A 22,103-nucleotide genomic window follows, 5' to 3' on the forward strand; every position below is an offset into this window, starting at 1 on the left:
GAGTTTGATTTGAGATTAATAGGTGAGAAGGAGGTAGACACATGAGTGTTGTTTTTGGAGGGGGAGGGGAGAAGAACAGCAGATGTGATGATTCTAAGGCAGAAACCAGCCTAGTGATGACTGAAGAACACACAAAGACAGCCAAAGCGCAAGTGGGAGACGAGGCTAGAGCAGTAGGTAGAGCCTGAGGGCCATGTTGTCCCGGCCCATGGAATTGGATTTGGATCTTATTCTAAGACCAGTGGTATTTAAACATGTGAGCAACAGGATCGGCTTTATGTTTAGAATATAACTCTGGCTGCTACACGGAGAATAGCTAGTTTCAGGGAGTTTAGAAAGCCAGAATGTTACTATAGGAACTCAGGTAAGAGAGGCTGCTGGTTTGGATTAGGGTGATGATTGCAAAGGATGAGCACAGTGCATGAATATGGGATATTTTGGAGCAGAGCTGATAGGACTTATGATGACCTTCCTGGAAGAGTGACTGAAAGGAAACATTAAGGACAATATCTCAGTTTGGGGGTTTAAATTCCTGGGCAGATAGTGAGATGTGAAATACTTGGAGAGAACAGGTTTGCAGACATCAAGAGTATTGTTCCAGCTGTGCTGTTTGAAATGCCTAATGGGATTATTTACGTAAATTTGAAATGCTTGGTGAGAGCCCAGTGAAGGGAAATCCTGGGGGCTGGAAAGAGGGAGGCACCATTATATCCCAGCCCTGAAAGGACAATGGGGGAGGGGGTAATTACAGGACGCTGGAGACAGAGAGGATGTGGAGAAAGCCAAGTGATTGGGTCTGTGACCTGAGATAGAGGGGTACAATAAGCCCTTGAAGGTTACTGGTAGCCTAGGAAGAAAGCCAGAAATTTCACTGGTACATAGAGACCAGCCTCCAGTGCACAACTGGGTAGGAGGTGGGGTAGAAAGTGAAGAGTGGAGAGAAGACAGCCAGTCCAAATACAAAACGAGCTGCCATGTAAGCCGTTGAAGACATAAGCTTTGAGCTTAGCGGAGAGACCAGGACTGGAAATACAAATTAATGCCTAACAAAGTATCTGTATCTGAAGGGAATAAATTTAGAGTCACTTTTCCTAAAACTGTCTTCAGGATTTTTTTTTTTTTTCAGTCTTCAGAATTTGAATTATCAGCCTCCTTGGATAGACTTGGCCCCAGGGGGTATTGGGAAGGATTGAGAAAAGTGGGAAACATGTTAATTTAATTGGGGGCATATAGAAGTTGTTTAGAATTTGGATGACTAAAGCTCCACCCAACCCCCCAAGATGAGATGACATTGCAGCTGATCTAGCTCTACTTTGAGGATTTAGTAAAATGAAACTGCATTTTAGCAACTGTCAGTTAATCCGTGAAGTTTTAAATCAAACTCCTGTGGGGGGGGAAAATGGGGGGTTGCCTTATGGAGAATTTCTTTTAATTTAAAAAAGACATTTAAGATTTCACATCTGTGTGAGTCATTAATGATGGTCACAAAAAGATGTTAAGCTTTAATGTCAATCTATGTGCACTGGGGAATCACAGGCTCTTGCCAAAATTTAGCTCAGTCAAAATGACAAATGAATCTGTGATCAAGCTTCACTATACATGTGGGTTTACTGAGGGAAAAAAAAGGACTTTAAACTTCAACGTAATTTTAAATATTGAATATCTAAATAAGAATGTTTTAAATCTTTATGCTTCCAGAGGGGTTAGAGCCAAAAGGCCTCTCTCCACCCCACAAGAAGAGCAAAGCAAAGAAGCCAGAATGTTCCAAAGACTCTAGTGAGGGTGAGTCCTGTTCCTCCTGTCTTAAAAAAATTACTCCAGGAAAAGAAACTTCTGGTTAACTTTTTTAAATTATGTGTTCAGATATTTCTCAGGGAGCAAAAATCACAGAATTCTTTATCCTTTCCTACTATGTGGATTCTCACCTGAATGCGAGGACAAAATATCAGATTTAGGTTTAATTGGTGAAGGTAAAAACCAAGTCTGAAAAAACACATTTTCTCATCGTGAGGTATTTTCTGTTCCTGCAAAGTGCTGACAAATCGGGTGCTCTGTCATCACGTAAAGGTGAAGTTATAGACCTGGGTGTGACGAGCAGTGCGTAGCTAATTGCCTTATTGGGATCAATTGCTTTTTTTCATGAACACATTCTGAGTCCAGGTTCAAACCTGTGCAGTGGGTGCTGGAAATGCTTCCGGTCTTTTTTTCTCTTCCACTTTCTAGAAGCCAGCGTATCTTTGCATTAAATGGACAGGCTCAGTTGGGCTCAGTTTTCTGAAGAAATGAAGCCAGTCTTTCTTTGACTTATAACACTAGTGCCACCTACAAGATATTCAGATTTTTCTTTTAAAATGTAGATTAGGTACTTTTTTTAAGGGAGCCTCTCATCTCCAGAGTATGCATGAACTTCTTAAAGGGGGAACATATTTATGCTTTCTCGTTTCTTGCCTTGGATCCTCACTTCATCCTCCGTGAAATGGAGAGCATTATAATACTGATGGTGTCAGCTTGGGTCTTTGGTAAAGAAGATGCCAAGATGAAATAGAAGTGCAGGAAATGTATGGGAGCAGGGAGCCTTGAAGGGTAAAGGGGGGAGGAGCAGGGGGAGGCGAAGGAGAGAAGGAAGGAAGATTAGCTAGGAAGAGCCTCCATCTGCAGTGCAATCTGCAGAAGTCTGGGGAGGCACTGGGCAGGATATGGCCGGCTCCAAGATCCCTTTCCTCCTGCTCACTCACTGGCCACAAGCAGCCAGGGGAGAAAGTGGCCTCGGTGTGACTATAATGCTGCAATGGGCCCCAAAATGTGGCCAGTGGCTGCTGTCAGCTAACTTCATTCCCAGCAGCATGTTCCCTCTTGAAGGGAGATCCTGAACATCTCTCCTCCATGAGAGCACAGCATCTGCATGAGTGTCGGGGTTCCAACTAATAAGTAATGACACTGCCTTCACCCTCACCTGGGTTCAGAACCAACTGAGAAGGCAAAGCTGTAGGAAAGTTTGAAACCAAAAACATGAGCTTTGTTACTAATGAGGTTAGATCAGGCCCTGCCCCCAGATGGGCTTCCTAAGGCTGGATTTCACTCCTGAATATAAAAGATGTAACCTCTGTCCCCTCAGGAGCAAGTACCATTGTCCTTGGTATCTTGGGTGCTTGGGCAGAGGCCACCCGGGTGAGCTTATTATATGAAAAAGAACAGACCAGGACATGCCCTCTCTGTGGACAGGTGGATCTGAGAGAGACTCGAGATGTGTCTGTTTCTGCAGCCCCCCACCCCCGCAGGCTTGGATAAGTGAGGGATGAAGAGAAAGGCACAGCAGTAAATGTTCTCTGCCCTTTGGTTGAGGAACAAGAAATAAACATTTCCAACTAACAGTAAACAATAGAAATAGTATGTATAAAGTGCCTAGCACAGGTCCAGCATTCATAATGGCTATTATAATTGCCATATTAATCAACACCATGAGAGGGTGCACACTGCCCTGATTCACTTAAATATGCTTGAGAGCTTCAAATCATTCATGGTGAATACTTAGAACCATGGAGAAGGCCAGCAGTTCTCATTGGCCCAAGGTGATAAGAGCTTTGGGCTTTCATCTCCTACTCTAATGTCATTTCCTGGACTATCTCTTGAGGCCATGACTGGTAAATGGGTTAAGGGCAAAATGACAATCGCCTTTTCCTTGGAGAGGCTCCACCTCACCTAGTGGTTCCCATCAAATGTCCAACCCACATCAGAGGTTGTTTTCCGGAGCCTGAGCCTGTGGTCATTTCAAGTGTCAATGTGGTGAGCCATAAACTACAGCAGTTCTGTCTCCTTTAATTAATAAGGGTATTCCTCCCAGTTATTCTTTCAGGTGAGTGGAAACTTCTTTTGCCTCCTAAATAATTTGCTTTGTTTAGGAACATCATTCCGTAATTCCAAGATAAGTAGATAATATGGCTTTTCCTTACCCAAAGATGTGGTCTCAGAATATGCTCTAAGGCACCAAAGCGCCATCACTGTGGATTCATGACCAGGGACATTCTGTCTGTGGCATCATGGTGAAATCTAACATTAGCCACTCTGTAGAAACATGGGAATTGTGTGTTTGTTCCTAAGATGATTTTCAGGATGAAAAAGTAAAAATTGCTGGAAAAATGGTAAGAAATAGCTAAAGGTAGATGATTCTATGATGGGCACTCATTATTTATCAATGTTTCTATTTTGATGAAATAAACTATATCCTGAATTCATGTTACATATGTTTCACTTCCTCTCCTGATTCAAAGAGTTATAATCTTTGATTGGTAAAGAGTTACAATTCTTTCCCACTAGACATGAAAACGGAATATTGTATCCCTGGGTGGAGGGGTAATGCAGATCATGATCCTTCTCTGTGATGGGCTTCCCATTTTAGAGTTATCAGTCCTTTTCCAACTTGGTCGTCTCTCTAACATATATATATATACGTATATATATATATATGTATATATATATATAATATATATATTTAGTAAGAGAAGCTTCTGGTATTTTTATTTATAGATCACTCAGCTAAATTCCCCATTACTTGGCTTCATCTTACTTCTCCCCTACCTTTGGGTTCCCAGCCCTGATTCTAACCTTCATGGGTCTTCTTGATTACCTCAGTTTACCTTATAATATCCATTCTCAGACAGGATCATAGAGAATAGAGTTGGAACACAAACTCACCTAGATTTTCTGGCATATATAACTGTGATAACTGTATTTTGATCCAGAAGAATTTTGGGAACATATGGGCAAGTTATCTCATTCTACAGATCTGTTTTAAAGTAGACTGTGAATGGTTTTTTAACTTGCCCAAAGTCCGTGCAGCTTGTTAATGTCAGAATCTCTTCTTTTTTTCTAGAAACAACATAACTTCACTAATCCTTTTCCCTTTCTCTCTTCGGGAAACTAGACCTACTTTTGTTGAAGGAGGCAACATTGCTGTTATTGCAGCCTTGATTAAAAGCCTTATCTCTTTCGCAAACGTTGTACTAAAGTACTGAACATCAAAAGAAATAAACAATTTCCAAATGAATTTTTAGCATTTTTTGTATGCTGGACTTTTGGATATAGAGTTTCATTTTGATTGTTTTGATTGAACTTTCATGGATCAGAGTATTGACCCACTGCAACACCATGCCAACAAGGAAATGATTAGTAATTTCAGATTGGCTGGGATCTGATACAAATGATAAGCCAACCATGAGCTGGCAAATTATAGGCATAATTGCTTGAAAAACACCTGGTAAATGGCACTGCCAGCAATTCCAACTCTCAGGAATTTGGACCAATTTTTTTTTTCTTACAAAAAAATTAATTGAAAGAATATTATAGAAAACTTAGCACCATTAAGAAAACATGCTCCTCTCACACTCTTTCCTCCATCTTTCACCGGGAAATCCTTTTAGAAGTTACTATAGTGAAAATCTCTCTGGCTTTGTTTGTGTGCAAACATTATTATTTTGCTATTTTTTTAAGGCAGTTTTCCTGGGTGAAAATTTGAGGTTGATGGTTATTTTCTTAGAACATTTCAAGATTTTTCCCCCCACTCATATCAGTTCTGTAGTTGTTAAGAGGTAATATCCCAGTCTAATTGTTTCTTTTAAATTGTCTTTACTTTCTCTTTGCACTGACAATCTGGTCTTTATCTTTTTTGTCTCTCAGTTTCCCTATGATGTCCCTCTGTGTGTGTTTCTCTTTATCTTTTTTAGGATTTGCTGTGCTTCTTGGATATGGGAATAGACATATTTTTTAGTAAAGTTCTGAAAATTTTTCTCCTATTGCCCCACCAAATACTGTCTCCACTAACTTACATTGCTTTTTTTTTTTTTTCCCTTCCTGTGTCCCTATCTATCTCTCTTTGATGCTTTCTGGTTAGTTTTTTCAAGGCTATCACTCGATTCATTAATCTTATTTAACTTTAATCTGATTTCCATTGTTATCATTTTCATTTTTATAAGTTTTATTTGGTTCTGTTTCAAATATAGCTGGTCATCCTTTATTTATAATCACATAAAATATTTTAAAAAAATAATCTGTATCTGAAATTTCAATATCTCTAGTCTGTCTAAGTCAAATTCTGTGGTTTGTTGTTTTTGCAGATTCATGGTTATGGTTATTTCCTTGTATATTTTGTCTTTTTTATTGCCATGGTCTTTAGATTTTTTTTGTGGGGATTTTCTGAAGCTGGATTAAGAGTTTATTTATTTATGTTTTGTTTCTGAGATACCTTTAGATACTGCCGATTTAGGGAAACTTTAAACTACATATTTGGCTTAGAGTTTTCTGTTTTGTTTTGTTTGCTACTTGCCCATGTTAGTACATATATATTATAAGATTAGGAAATCCCAACAGAGACTTTTTTCTTCCTTTATTCCTCTCCAACCAATGCTAAAACTAAGATGAGAAAATTTCCTACTATACTCAGGAGCAAAGCACGGGTCCTATAGCTCCCATGTATGGCTCATTCAAACCCAAGCTTTAGCTAGTGGTTTTCAAAGAGTATTCCTGTCTGTATCACCAACATCACCTGGGAACTTGTTAGAATTACAAATTCTAGGGCCTCATCTCAGACCTACTGAATCAGAGATGCTGAGGTGGGGCCCACTAATCTGTGTTTTTAAAAGCCCTTGGGGTATTCACATGCCTGCTTGAGTTTGAGAACCACTATTCTAGAGTCTAGACCATCTGGGTATTGGCAAATGCTTCAAAGCAAACAATAATTTCAGTGCTTTTTTACAAATCTTGGTTCAGTCACCATCATTTCTGGCTTCTAAGGAGTTTCCTTACAAAAAGCACCAGCTCAGCCATGTATTCAAAAATTCGATAGAAACATGATAGATAGGAAAAATGATTGGTAGATAGTAAATATCTACAAATATACATATAAAAAATGGATGCATACATACCTATATATGTGTGTACATACATGCCTATGTATATAATACATAGTCTGGGAAGATATATGTCAAATTGATCTCAGGAATTATCTTAGAGCAGTAGAAAAGAGACAGGGGCAGATTCGGAAAAGTTCAATATTCAACTTTCTAAATTTGTGTGTAACTGAAAAATATATATGGCAAGAATTGTTTTATATTGATAAAACAAAAACATATTTTCATTTAAAAAACTAGAGACGTTATGCTCCTAAAATTCAGTAGCAAATTGAGAACAGTAATTTTCTCCAAACATTCATCTCCAAAGCCTTCAGTGGCTTTCGGTAATGAATGCTATTTTTCCACCATATTTTTTACAGAAAGCACTAGCACTTTGGCCCTCGTTCTACAATTGCCTCTACATAGAGTATTTAACAAGCCTACATGGGATGCACATTCTTCAGGAACCCGAGCCCTTGCAATGCTACATCAAGCAGCCCTATACTGCACTCTAAAATATTAATGATTTCTTCTGTCAGATGAGATACATGTGGAAACATTTTGGAAACTAGAAAGCACTATATAAGTTTGAAGGATCTAATATTGCTTTTAGAGGTATTATTATTATTGTCCCGACTAAAATAAATTTTTCTGAACACACGAACCACTGGTGGAATGCACGTCGTATTTCCTAAGCGGCAGAATTTTCTCCCTGCCCTATTATTTTTCCTGCATATTAATGTATCATGTGACATGCTGTTTTGTGAGTGGCTGTACAGAAGGGACATTCTATCTTTCAGAATGCCATGTAGCAGTTCATGCATTATATTCATAAGCATGATCTTTAATTTAATTTTTTGACAAGTGCAATGAAGGGTAAAATCAGGCAGTCATAATTTTGACTTAGCCATCATTCAAATGAGCTTAGTGATTGACCAGCTTTAAAAAAAAAAAAGAAGCGTGAATGAGGAAAAGCAGCTTTCTCATGAGGAATAGCTTTGTTTTGTCCTCTAAGACCTTAAAATACCAAGAATTTAAGCAAAAGGTAAATTTCCATGGTGAAAGTCAGAATACAATAAAAGTCCATGTCACCCTCTTGCTTTAATTATTCTCTTTATGTTCTGCATGATTCAGGGCCATTCTGAGCTATCTGCCGGCTGCAGATTAGTAGATGGGCCCAACAGTCATGCTCTCCCCATTTACCCATTAAACAGAGCTGTGGTTCTAACCATGGAGTTAGCACTGGGATTTAAACAGGGAACACAGAATACATCAAGGCATTTTCTGTAGTGAGAAGGACAAACCTACCTGGGCAGACTAAGCATAGGTGCCTTGTGACCCAGAATGATCCCTGTCTATGCCTGTGGTCACTGACATATTATTGGCAATATTCCCTTTCACTTTTGGTGGTGGGTGCAGGAGTCCTAGCTTGGGTGATAACATATATGGACACTCCTAGTCGTGGAGAAACCATGGTTCAGCATGAGTGTCAACCGAGCTCTTGGCTGTACAAGTTCTGCTTCCTACACTGGAAGCTTATCTAACCTAAAAGTCAGTTTCCTCATTATTAAATGAAGGAAAGAACCTCCCCTGTGGGAGTGTGGGAGATTTAAACAAGATTATGTGTGGAAACTGCCCAGCACAATCTCTGGACAGAAGAACCGGTCAGCCCAAGTGTAATGAATCAAAACAGGAAGAGCTCCCTCCCATCAAAAACTCACCCACCTTGTTTATTAAGGCTTGAAATTCCTTTCAATATGAACAATTCAGGCATGAATTCTTATCAATAACAACAAAAAGAGAGACAACACAAGTGTGTTAACAAAGAAGACAACTCAACAGAAAAGATTATTTTAGGTGCTTTAGATACTGTGGATTCCAATATGTTCTCTCCCAACAAGAGGTGTTTATTGTTGCTGTTATTTTGTTTACTTTCAATCAGTAATTTTCCAGTTAATGGATGATGGTGAAACTATTGTCATGAATGATGAAGGCAAGAAAGAAATTAAAGAAGAAAAGAAAGTAGGAGAGGAAGCAAGGAAGCGAGGAAAGGGGAAATACGGTTGTAAGCTCAGGGAAAGAGCCCTGAACTAGAAACCACCACACCTGAGTTCTATTTTCATCTCTTAGGCACAGGATCAAACCCTTCACCTAATATCCCTGAGGTCCCCTCCAAATATCAAATTCTGTAATTCTATATAACCATCAAATTCATGAAAATTGATTCTTTATGAGCTCACTCTTTCATGCCCTGTAAATATTTTCATCCTTAATTTAAATTTAAAAGCTTTGAATTGTGGGGTTTTAATAGCCAAATAGGCCTCTGAGAACATCTCATTTCACAAATGGGGAAACTTTCTTTTCTAAAAGTTCTCCAGAATTGTCTAGAGGACTCCCATGAAAGGTGATCCTAAGTAAGCTACTAAACAACAAAGGGAAAGAGCAGCCTATCAGTCCATCAACAGTGGTTCTTTTTTTTTTTTTTTTTAAGATTTTATTTATTTATTTGACAGAGAGAGACACAGCGAGAGAGGGAATACACGCAGGGGGAGTGGGAGAGGGAGAAGCTGGCTTCCCACCAAGCAGGGAGCCCGATGTGGGGCTCCATCCCAGGACCTTGAATCATGACCTGAGCCGAAGGCAGACGCTTAATGACTGAGCCACCCAGGCGCCCCAATAGTGGTTCTTTTAATAATCGTTTTTTAAGTTTCTTTCTTTAAGTCTTATAAGTGTGTGTGAGTAATTCAGACTATATGTGTTTCACTATTTGCCTGTTTTGACTTCCAAAACTGAGGATAAAGAATGCATTTGTTTTGTTCAAAACTCAGTCCCTGGGTTTATAGAGTTAAAACTTTAGAGTGATTGTTTTTTTCCAGTGCTGGCACTATGCCAAGAGGACTTTTGATGGCTTATAATATTAGATACTAATTTTTCAGCAGAGTAAGGTTTGGTTTGATTTTGTCTTTAAGGAGAACTATTGCTATTTGAACAGTGTTGGGTTTTCACATTACAGTTTTGCCATTATATTTCAAAATTTCAATTTTCTACTCTAACAAAGCTGTGCTTTTTTACGATACTGGCGAGAGCCTTAAAACAGTCCACCTACCCTGAAATGACCTGGGTGTGCAGTGCGTGCTCCTAATACCTTGCTCCAGCATGCCTCTTCACTCCTCACTCTAGCCACTCTGGAGCCATCAGAGGCCGTCTTATGAAATAACTCCATCTGCAGGGATTGCCTGCTTGAGGAATGATACACAGAAAACCAAGGTACTCTTTTCTCCTTGGACAAAAATGCTAGCAGATCACTTGAATCATTTCTCAATTCTCTATCCTGAGAATTCCCCACTGATCTCTAATAATCTTTGCCACTGGCAGAAAGAAAATAGGTAAGGGGTTTGGGAGGAAAGAGGTGGAGGGATGGGGAAGTAGGTTCTAGAATGTGGGGTGGAAGTGAGGTGGTTTGGCTGAGTGTGTGGTGAACAGTTGCAAACTGTTACTCTCAGGGGAATTTTTTATTCCTTCCATTGAAGCTGCCACTTAACGGTGAGTGCTAAAAATGTGGATTCTTGCCCTCAGTCCCAGCCTTCCACCAAATCAGAAAGCTGCATTTTAACTCGATGCACTGCATCTTTGGAGCACCATTTCTTTTAATATATACTTGGTTTTTATTTTAGACAATCTCAAACTTGGAGCAAATTTGCAAGTATACTGAAAAGAACCATTTTCTTCTTTCTTAGAATCTTCTGGGGGAACTTTTTAAAAATCCCATTCCTGTGTCCCACTCCCTGACCAGTTAAGTCCAACCTCTGGCAAAGGAACCCAGGCAACAAAGTTTTTTTTGTTTTGTTTTGTTTTGTTTTGTTTTTTTCAGGCAACAGTATTTTTTTAAGCACCTTGGGTAAACCTCAGGGTTGTGTAGTCAAGGTTGGGAATCACAGATTTAAGCATCACATTTCCTGAGAATTTGGCCCAGGATCACAGATTCTCTCAATGCCAAAAGTAATTGGCCTGCCTGTATTGGTTAGGCACTGAGACAGAGACATTAGGACTTCCAAATATCGAAGGGGCCATTTACCTAACATTTATTGTGCACTTTTTATGTGGCAGACATTTTTCTAAGCACTTCACATTTAACTCATTTAATCTTTAGGACAATACTATCAAGCATGTGCTATGATATCCCCATTTTACAGATGAGGAAACTAAGGCACAGAGAAGTGAAAAAATTGTAGAATATGACATGGCTAGGAACTCTGGGAAATCAGGCCTAGAAGTAAGGTAGCATGATACCAGCCCAAATGCCAGTGCTTCTTAAACTTTGCATTTGAGAACACAAACTTCTTTTAGTGTTTGATTTTAGAGTCACCTAGAGGGTTAAGAAAGAACACCGAGGCCCAGGCTCATTGAAGAAGGATAGGGACTGGGCCTTTAACTTTTTTACCGAGGTTCCCAGGGGTTCTTCCCAGAACAGGGAATCTGCAGGAGAAAGGGAGTATGAAGATGGCCAGGAATGTATGAAACAGAAGGGCCAGACAGACAGGAAAGAAGCAAAGGGCCCAAATGGCAAATGCATTGTAGTTTAGGGTGGATGCAGATTGGGGGCTATCATAGGAAGAACTTTGAAAACCAAGCAGAGGAGTCTGGACTTCATTTACTGATATCCAGCAGCCATGCTGGGCTTTGTCCCCATCAAAGTGACATGGGGCTCCTTGTGTGAACTTAATATGAAACACACAGTGATGCTGTATACATTAAAGCTAGATCCCAAAACTTAGAAAACCTTACCAAGACATTTTCTGTTTAGCAAGTCATGGAAATAATGCATTTGATAATGATGATCTATATGATCAGAAAATACACATTACCACTATTTCTGGTCAAAGCTATTGTACTACCCAATATAGAGGCTAAACATACGCTTTGCATATCAGTAAAGCAGGGGTGCCAAAAATAAATGAGAAAATCTCAGCTTTGATTAATCATCCAGAATATTATGAGATCATTTAAAGAGAAGTTTCTTTTAAAGCGCATATGGAGATGGGGCCAGGTTAAAATATAGTGTGTGTGTGCGTGTGGGGGGGGTGTTTAATTTTATTAAATATGAGGATGGGAGAGATCACCAAGATCTGTTTGGTCTTTCGGAGTTCTGAAAGTCTTAATTCAGCCCTATTGTCAAATTTGACTCATTCATTGTATAATACCAAATTAACAAATGAGCAACAATGTAGGAATGGCCTAGAGTTATCTCCTTTCTTTTTATAATTATTAAAATACACCCAGAACAAAGGTAATTTCTACACTGATGGCCAGGTTCACTGCGATTGTGGACAGTCATTTTGCTAATTCTCCCCATCTGTTGTTCTGCTAAATAGGTGGTCTCCCCAGATTACCCATCCTGCCTACCTCTGTCCTTGTGCTTTTTTCTCTTCCCTTTGGAAGTCTTGCTCTTCTCTTACTCCTTACTTAGCAACAATGCTTACTCTTTGAAATACACTCTTGTGGGGGTCGTTTAGTCTTCTTTGTCTTATTTTTTTCCTTGCTATTGCATTTTCATTGGTTTTGCATAAGATTTGTGTTTGGAGATTAAGCCATGGAGTCTTACATGCTTGCATGCTTGAAGTTTCTCCTCCTGAGTTTTACAAACACCAAATCACCCTGATGGGCAGGCTCCTGAATGCTTTCTCCCCATAAGTTGGTGCTCTCAAATGGCAAGAAGGAAAAATGTCTGTTCCAGGTGCTATGGCTGCATAACAAATTACCCTAAAACTTATTGGCATAACATAATGACATTTATTCTGTCCACAGATCTGCTCAGCAGAGATAGCTTGTTTCTAACTCCATTCAGCATCAGCTAGAGTAGCTCAGAAATTGGGATATGGAATCATCAGATGTTTGCTCCCTCCCTTCTCTGAGCCCTGGACTGGGGAGATTCAAACAATAGAAGGCTGGAACAATTGGGGTTCCTTGGACATCTCTCTAGCTTGATGTATTGCCTCCATGTGATCTACGAGCAGCAGGAGCTTCAGGGCATTCTTAGGCATTGACTCAGAGCCCTCAAGGTGCATATCTCTAAGCAAGAGCCAATTTGAATTCACATAACCTTCTATGGCATAGTCTCAAAAGCTATACAATGTTGTTTTGACCACATTGTCATCACATCCACATCAGTTGAGACAGTTAACAAGTCCTCCCAGGCTCAAGGGAGCCTCAAAATGGAGACTCCCAATGGAGATTGTCAATGTCACATTATAAAAATAAATATATATATATATAAATATATACATATATGTGTGCGTGTGTGTGTATATATATATATATATATGGAATATACAATCTGCTCCAATATCCATTATACATACATACATAGATACATACATAAAATTTAATTTTCAAAACTTTGTGGAATGGGATCCTGAAGAAAATACTGGAGACTACTAATGGAAAGCAAGCACAGAGAGGAAGATGTGAGTGTGGAAGTCTTAGTATCTATTTTATATGATCATGGGGCTTGGGATTCAAGAGTGGGGAGATCAAAAGTGGGTACAGTTGCGGGGAATAAAATCTCTGGATTCCTGCCTGTGCTGATTGACTTTAGCAAATCTCTGATTTCTGTCAAATGAAGGATCTAATCTCTATGATCTTGATGGGCTTCTCCAGAGCCCCTGGTTCTGTGAAAGATTGAAGTTCAGTCATGCCCTCATATACTCATCATTTCTATTTCCTGTTTAAAATTACTCTCCTACAAATTTGCTGACTCTAAATTCTGTTGCTTTTGCTGAGCAGTCACACTCTGCTCTCTATGCAGCTCTACTAAATCAAGTGTGAGGTTCAAGTCCTCGATGGCACCATGCGTTATTTCAAGAGTTATTCCTTTGTGTATGAAAATTTGCATTTTGAATGTGTGCCATCAAAGGAGTAATAGGAAATCGGGGATTGTACTGTAGCCAAGTCAAAGGACATATATATATATTTAATCTAGAACTCTTCTCCTCTAAGAGACAGTTTTGATGATAGATGAGGGTATAAAAACACTAAATCCAGAGGGTGGGAGATATAAAGGAAATGGAAATGAGACTAAAAGGCAATTCCAGAATTGTCTATGATGTTCTCTCCAGAAAGTATCTTCATTTATATGCTGATACACTCAGTGGGCACTTTCTGATGATGACCACAACAGAGCTCTGCATGTCTGGGATCCTGAAACGGTGACCATTCCGTGTGAGGCTGCATAAGCCAGTCCGTGGGTATCAGAGATACCACCTTGAACCTGGGAGGTGTAGTGAGAAGCGGTAGCTAAGGGGTACCCAACGAGAGAGAAATGCCAAGAATGGGAAAGAAGCAGGTCAAGTGAAAGTGACTGGAGCAAGGATATTTAAAATTAAAATCAATGCGGTGGGAGAAGAGATAAAACATCAGAGGGAGAAATAAAGGCCAAAAAAAAAAAAAAGAAAAGACACGTTGTGATGGTCTGTGGTGGCTGGGATGTGACTTGGGGAAAGAGATCCTGCAGGCAGTACACAGAGAACTTATAAAAAGTCAACAGTATCATCAGTCTAAAAGAGAGTGCATTGGGAGGCAACGTGGAATTCGATTTTTTTAAAATTTGTGTGTTCACTTTTTAAAAGGCCATTTCCACATTTCCAAATTGTTGGACAGTGGGTCAAAGGAATGCCCAAAGTACCATTGATGAGTGGCTTGATTCAGTGGCAGCCCCAGGCAAGCAAAATGTGAGCTTCTGTTTACACTCAGAAATCCTTTGGACAGTGTGTTAACCTTGTCTGTAGAAGCCTACTGTTTATATATTGGCAGCCACAGGGCATTGCTTCCTTCTTGGTGTTCAGCCGCTGCCAATTTCCTTATCTACCCCTCATTACATTAGGGAAGGTTGGGCCTCATCACTGGCTTGGGTTTGCGGCCACTTTGCCAGCTCCTAGTTTTGATCACTGGCGTCCTTCATTGCTGTTTCTGCAGGTCGAGGTTTCTTCAGGATGCAGTTTAGAAAATGGATCTTGGAAATAATACGAGAGCCAGTTTGTGGGTGTAAGACCCGATTTTGAAATTCAGACATCAATCTTAGGAGGCTGAATCCCGAGGTGTTACTTTGCTTTAAAGATTTTCTTTTTATTTATTTGAGAGAGCAGAACGAGCAAGCAAGAGAACACAAGTGTGGGGGAAAGGGGCATAGGGAAAGGGAGAAGCAGGCTTCCCACTGAGCAGGGAGGCCGATGTGGGGCTTGATCCCAGGACCCTGGGATCATGACCTGAGCCGAAGGCAAACGCTTAACCAACTGAGCCACCCAGGTGCCCCCGTGAGGTTTTACTTTTCAACTTATTCCATACAGGGTTAGATTTCCAACGGCTGAGTTGGATGGGAACAGGTATGAAGCAGGCTCTCCCACCACCCACAAGAGTTAGTAATCCGTGAGGCATGATTAAAACAGCATATCCCTCAACTACCTGCAGATGCCCTTAGAGGAGGCTATTGGTGGATAAACAGGATGTTTATTGGGACAAGCAAGCAATGAAAAGATAGTGATGATTTCACATCGCATCTATGTCTCCAAATTTAATTAAATTATAATTAAAATATAATTCTGCATAAAATTTAATTACTTGACAGTGAGCATTTTCATACAGTAAGCAGGGAATATCTTCCGGGGGATGCACCGTGCCACGTAGCGTGGCAGGCAGGGCACAGGCTCCCTTGGCGGCCAGATCCAGATTTGAACTTCAGCTCTACCACTTCCTGGCCTCTGGACTTCAATAAGTCCTTCCAAGCCTCAGTTTTCTCCTCTGCAAGATAGGAGTAAGAATCCTTACTTTCTGGGATTTGGGCAAGGATTAGAAGTAAAACCTATAAAAGAACAAGCCTAAAGTCTGACCGGTAACTAGGTAGTAAGCACTCAAAAATTATAGCTGCTATCACTATTATTATTAATTATTCTAGGTGATAGATACTCAGTTTTCCTCTCCACAGGAAAAGCTCTAGAAAACAAAAATGCCTTTTTAAATAGCCTGAGTCTAGAATGGAAAATTGACTTAGTCTAGTAAAATCATATCCCTGGCAGGGCAGTTTTGCTAGCTTCTCAGGAAAAGTATGGTCAATTTATTTTTTCCTCTGCCATGTGTAATCTTTCCCCAGAGAGATTTATAACTTTTACTTCCCTCTGTGTAGAAACACTCCTGGCCATCTCTCTGTTGCTATCCCTTCAGTAAGTCTGCCATTATTCCTTCAACAGGTGCCCACCAAAAGAATCATAAGCCCTTATGAGCTAACGGTGAAGTTTCAGCTGAGAAAAGAAATAAAAAGCCAGTTTCCTGAAAATTATAACATATATAAGTTTGGATGTACTTGTTTGTTTGTGTCTTTCTTTTTTAGTCTATAGAACACTCTTTGCTCTTTATGTTGAAAAACTGTCAATTATTACTGGCTGTAATACCATCTTCAAGGTAACAGATTTCTACAGTAAAACTTCAACTCTGGTCAAAGCAGACAGTGCATTATAAAAAAATATAACGAGCACAAATGCAGCCATGAAGTCTCATATATGTTTACCTCTAAAAATGAAAGGGCTTATAGTATCTTAGAAAAATGACATTTTGTTGTTGTTGTTGTTATTTAATACTAGGCACTCAGTAAACATTTCTTGGTAACCCAATGAAGGAACAAACAAATAAGCAAATGAACAAAGGGGATTTACCACAACTGCAAATCATTTTTCTTGAATGAAGTGGAATGAAGTGTACTACTTGTATTTCCTGGAAGAAAAAAAAAAGTTAAATTAAGATAAATCATTGTTGAAAGAGTTCTTTAGGGAATAAAAGAGCAGTGAACATAGTAATAAAACATTGCTCCCCAAAGCAGAATGTGGTAGTTCCAGTTACAGGAAGCCTATTAATCCCTTTCTTGTCTGGAATTGCCCGCCTTGTGTGTAAGGTCGGTTTTGAAATCTTCCTTTTCCTGGGCAGAAAATAGGCCCCCAGAATATCAGACCTGTGGTTATTTGACAACAGCTGAATCTACCCCAGAGCAGTTGCTGTTATCTTGATTAACAAAGAAGTTTGAGAGGTGAAGTTCATTTCAGACCAGAACTAACCAGCAGTGAATTTGTTAGGGTGTTTTCTGAATGCTGAAAAGGAAGTGGGATTCAAAGTATGGACATGATCTTAGGGTTGTTAGGCCAGATCTAAATTTTCACTTGATCAGTGGGAATTTGGCTGCATTACTTAACTGGAAGCCTCAATTGCCTTATCGAAAAAAGGAGGCAAGGATGGTATCCACCTCACCCCAGTTTGGGTGAGATTAAGTGACATCAATCTGCATAGCATTTAGCACAATGCCCAAGTGCGACTTCAGCTACAATCTCTTTCTACTCAAAACCCTTCCGATACCAATTGTGTGGGTTTATTCCTGGTGCCCATCAATTCTCTAGCTCCCCAGCTTCACCAATTAAGTGTCCTAAAATTGACTTCAGCTCTGACATCAACTACCTGGATTTAGCATCAGACTCCACAGGTTAAGGGCTCAGTCCCACAAGACTGACCCACTGCAGATACCAATTGCAAGTCTGGGCCACCCACACTGGGCCACTGACTGCCTCACTATAGAGTAATGCGTCCCCACAACCCCCTTCTCAGGTTTGACGATTTGCTGGAACAGTTTACCGAACTTAGGGAGAACAGCTGACTTACTATTACTGGTTTATGATAAAGGATCTTACGAAGGACACAAATGAACAGCCAGATGAAGAGGTACATAGAGTGAGGTCCAAAAGGGTCCTGAGCACAGGAGCTTCTGTGGAGTTGGGGTGCACCACATCCTAGCTTGTGAATGTGTTCACCAACCTGTCCAAACCCCGTTGTCTTGGAGTTTTTACAGAGGTTCTGTAACATAGGCAGGGTTGATTAAATCATTGGCCACTGGTGACAGACTCAATCTCTAGTCCCTCTCCCCTCCCCAGAAGTCAGGGGTGGGGCTGAAATTTCAACACTCTAGTCACAAGGTTGAGTTCTCTGGCAACTAGCCCCATCCTAAAAGTTATCTGAGAGCCCACCAAGAGTGGCCCTATTAGCAAAAATCAAGTAAGGTTGAAAGGGGCTTATTATGATTAATAAAAGATGCTCTTACCACTTCTATCACTCAGGAAATTATAGGGGTTTTAGGAGCTCTGTGCCAGGAACTGGAGACAACGACCAAATATGTATTTCTCATTATATTACAGTATCACATTAAGTGTTCAACAAAAGGAAAATAAATGTTGGTCAAACCAACTCTTACATATTTTGATGCCGAGTGTCACCTGGGATGGTTCCTGAAACTTTCTTATGTAAGTTTCAGTTCTCTCCTTTGTACACATGAGAGGGCTTGATCAGATCTCGAGGAGTGGCACTTCATACCCATGGCTCCTTGAACTAAAGGTGTAGGGGTGTGGGGATGGGAGGGAGGCAGGTTGGGATGCTGTCTGCCACCAGTGATGTCCCAAAGTGCACAGGGCAGGGAAAAATAGGTGCTGGCTAGAAGAGGAACTGGGCAGTAGAAGAACAAGGAGGTAAGTATGCAGGGGAGTGGAGGAGAAAGAGACAAGAGAGTATACCAGGGATGAGCAGCTTAAATTGCTAGAAGGAGATTCTCTATAGGCAATATTGGGATTTCTTGGAAGGAAACCCATTGTTGTGGACTTAGAAACTAAAAATCAGCTTCCACAAGAGAGGAAGGATTTGAGGGACGGGGCTGGATCATGAAGAGGTACAATCTGTGAAGACAAAAGTTGACTGCAAAAGGAAAAGGACAAAAATACATTAAAACTGAAAACCCCTGGTGGGTCCTTCATCCCCACAGCTGACTGAAGTTGGGATAAACCAATGTAACATCATATTTATGGCCCTACTCAGCTCAGTGTCCCCATATACTCACCACACCCTCCAGCACACATCCTCTCCTGGGGCAGGCTGGCTCTAGGTACTTTCTTGCTGACTGGTGCCAAGAGACCTCAGTTCCTTACCGTGTCAGCCTCTCCATAGGCTGATCTGTATCCTCATGGCATGGCGGCTGGCTTCCTCCAGAGCAAGTGACCCAAGAGAGTAAGAGCACATTCACGATGGAAGTGGCAGCCCTTTTAAAACCTAATCTCAAAAGTGACAGACCATTGCTGCTACCATATTCTGTTAATTAGGCAAGTCCCTAAATCCATCACCCAGTCAAGGGGAGCTTTCCATTAAGCTCCACCTCTAGAAAAGAGGAGGATCTAAGAATTTGTAGGCATGTTTTTAAAACCACCCTAATCCCAAATGGTCTTCTTGTTTCTTATTCTAAGACCTTCTACATCCTCCCTGGGTCTCTGCCCTTGGATTCTTTGGGACTCCCTCAAATATTAAATCCTTTTATTGACTTAAACTCATGTGCAAGTCAAAAGGCCTTTCCAGTACCATCTGCAGTCTTGGAATCAGCGAGAACATGTCAGAGACATGTTCTCTGGAGGGTTATCTTCATAATGGGTCAAGCCAATTCCTACACCACATGGGTAATCACCCCTCCACAAGGCATTTAGATGCATGGTTTTGTAGGCTGAGTCATCTCCCACTATTTATTTCATTAGGTTGCTCTAAAACAGGAGTCAGCGCACTTCTGTGAAGGACCAGATGGGAAGTATTTTTGGCTCCACAGGCCACATATGGTCTGTGTCGCATATTTTTCTTTGTTTTTATTACAACCCTTTAAAAATGTAAAAACCATTCTTAGCATGCAGGCTGTACAAAAAAAAAAACAGGTATGGGCCAGAGTTTGCTGACCCCTGCCCTAAAACCATCCTAGAAAGATGCTCATTGTGTCCTCGGGAAATATTTAGATGTGCTTCTCCACACCACCCAGCCATGATAGCAGAATTCCCTTCCATGTCTCTAATTTATCTTACTTGAGGTAAAACGCTGAGAGTCCTCTTTTCAGGTTGGATACATTTTACATAGGATTTCTCTCCTTCCTTCAGGGAGACAGAAACAGGTTCAAAAATTGAGTCAATAAAATGACTAATGTGGTCCTGTCAGAGGAAAATTATGGACCTCCAGGGCTATGGTCTCTCAGAGAACTCATTTTGTGTTTCTATCCATCACGTGAATAACAATAACCTTCTCCAACAAGCAGAGTGAAAAATGTATGGACTGCCAGGAAGTATTCCTCACCGCTCACTAAATATTGGCACCACAAGGGCTTTATCCAGCAATGGTGATATGTAGGGAATTTGTGTCAGATCTGGCTTTTAAGGGGGAAAAATAATCCAGTCTCAGACTTTGACTTTTGTGTCTCCACTGTTTTCTCTCATATCTGCATGCCTCATGAATGACATTGAACACACCAAAAAAAAAAAAAAAAAAAAAAGCCTCCTGTGGTTTCAGCAGCAGCAACTGGAATCTAAATCCTTGGATGAGAATTCTTAAAAAAGAAAACAAGTCTGTGTTTTAATTTTACCAAAGCATTAGTAAAAACGTATTATTTAGCCCATGAGTCAACAAAAGTTAGTGTTAACATATATATATATGATTAATGAATTCGTACTAGAAGAGGCAAAAAGGAAAATAAAAAGCCAAAGGGAGATATTAAAAGCTGTTCATCATATTTAATGTTTCAGATAGCCCCAGATAAGTAGTGTAGCTTTCTTATTTTACTATTCTGCCCAAACTTGTAGCACTAAACACTGCTAACCTAAGGCGCTACGTGAAAACCATACATGAAAACATGACTAACACTCACAAGAGTGGGGAGTTTGCTCTGTGAATGAAGGAAGTTCTTACAAGCAGCAATGAATCAGCTAGAGATCTCTGCTTCCTTATCATAATAACTGCAGTCTTAAGTCCTTGTTTCACCCTCTTAGAGATTACCCTGTAGAACTCATTATTAGTTGTAATTAAAACAGACCAAAATCATAATTTAATTAGCCTTAGTAGAATAACTTTGGAGGGTCATCTTTCATTATGCATACATAATGTTTCTCCCTGTAATTATTTGTTATTGTAAATTCTTCCAATCACACATTTAATAACCAGTATTAGAAGAAATTATTCACTTGCCATTCATTTAAATGGTTCAAGAAGTATATGCATATATTTGAGTGTTTGTCCAGACCATTGTCAGGTGATCAAAAGAACTTTTGGTGTATTTTGACATGTTCTGATTGACATTTGGTATCACAAGGCAGCATTCATTACAATACTGTTATTTCAGGGGTTTTCTGAAGGAAACATTCACATAACTTTGTATGGTGACAGATGATAACTACACATAGCGTGATGAGCATTTTTTTTTTAAAGATTTTTTTAATTTATTTATTCATGAGAGACAGAGAGAGAGAGAGGCAGAGGGAGAAGCAGGCTTCCTGCTGAGCAGGGAGCCCGATGCGGGACTCGATCCCAGGACCCTGGGATCATGACCTGAGCTGAAGGCAGACGCTTAACCATCTGAGCCACCCAGGCACCCGCGTGGTGAGCATTTTGTAATGTAAATAAATGTCAAATCATGATGTCTTACACCTGAAACTAATATAACAATGTATGTCACCTGGACTTAAATGAATTAAGTAAATATCTCAAGTCCATTTTGACACTTTTAGAAGCTACAGGTCTTCTGAGGTAAAAGAGGGGGAAATTGCTTCCACAAAGCCCAGGATCATCTGACATTTGTCATGAGAGCTGGGAGAGGTGGAGTAATTTATTCTCATAAGCAAACTGCCAAGAAGATAGAAAGTCCCAAAAGCCGTTCTCAAGCCATTGCTGTGAGAATGTTCTCCTGTGATCTTCCTTATTGGTAGCATTCCATCATCCCTCCCCCATCGAACTGTTTCTGTCTGCTGCTCCTTGCTACATCCACTCCTTCTTCATGGGCTTCCATTAGTTTAAGTGGAAAGGGGCTCTACATAGTAAATGACTATCCCTAATTGTAATAAGTTTGTATGCTGACAGATGGTAACTACACTTATCATGGTGAGCATTTTGTGATGTTGATTGTCAAATCACTATGTTGGACACATGAAACTAGTATAATATTGTCTGTCAACTATATTACAGTAAAAAAAAAAAAAAAAAAGACTGTCCCTAGAACCCATGAGAGGGAAAAGGCAATGTCCACTAGGCAAAATGATCCTCATTTTGAATGCATGCAATCACTTGTAGAGATTTCTCTTTTCATTGATCACGTAAATATATATATTGAACCAAACATATTTCTATGGA

The 22,103-nt window shown here is 40.1% G+C and overlaps 1 protein-coding gene across 2 annotated transcripts in view; it reads left to right on the forward strand.

Moving 5' to 3' along the window:
• The window catches only part of MACROD2 (mono-ADP ribosylhydrolase 2), a 2,080,661-nt gene that overhangs the window by 1,924,379 nt on the left and 134,179 nt on the right, over positions 1-22,103 (forward strand). The window contains exon 11 of one of the 2 annotated variants that reach the window (XM_073878419.1): positions 1,699-1,782. The exons of the other annotated variant lie outside the window; for it this stretch is intronic. Coding sequence (XP_073734520.1) covers positions 1,699-1,782 — 84 coding nt within the window. The remainder of the gene's footprint in view (positions 1-1,698; positions 1,783-22,103) is intronic. 2 annotated transcript variants of the gene reach the window in all.

This window comes from Callorhinus ursinus, unplaced genomic scaffold (genome assembly GCF_003265705.2).
Source record: "Callorhinus ursinus isolate GAN/ISIS: 27379988/994484 unplaced genomic scaffold, GSC_fseal_2.0 scaffold29, whole genome shotgun sequence".
Classification (NCBI taxonomy): Eukaryota; Metazoa; Chordata; class Mammalia; order Carnivora; family Otariidae; genus Callorhinus; species Callorhinus ursinus.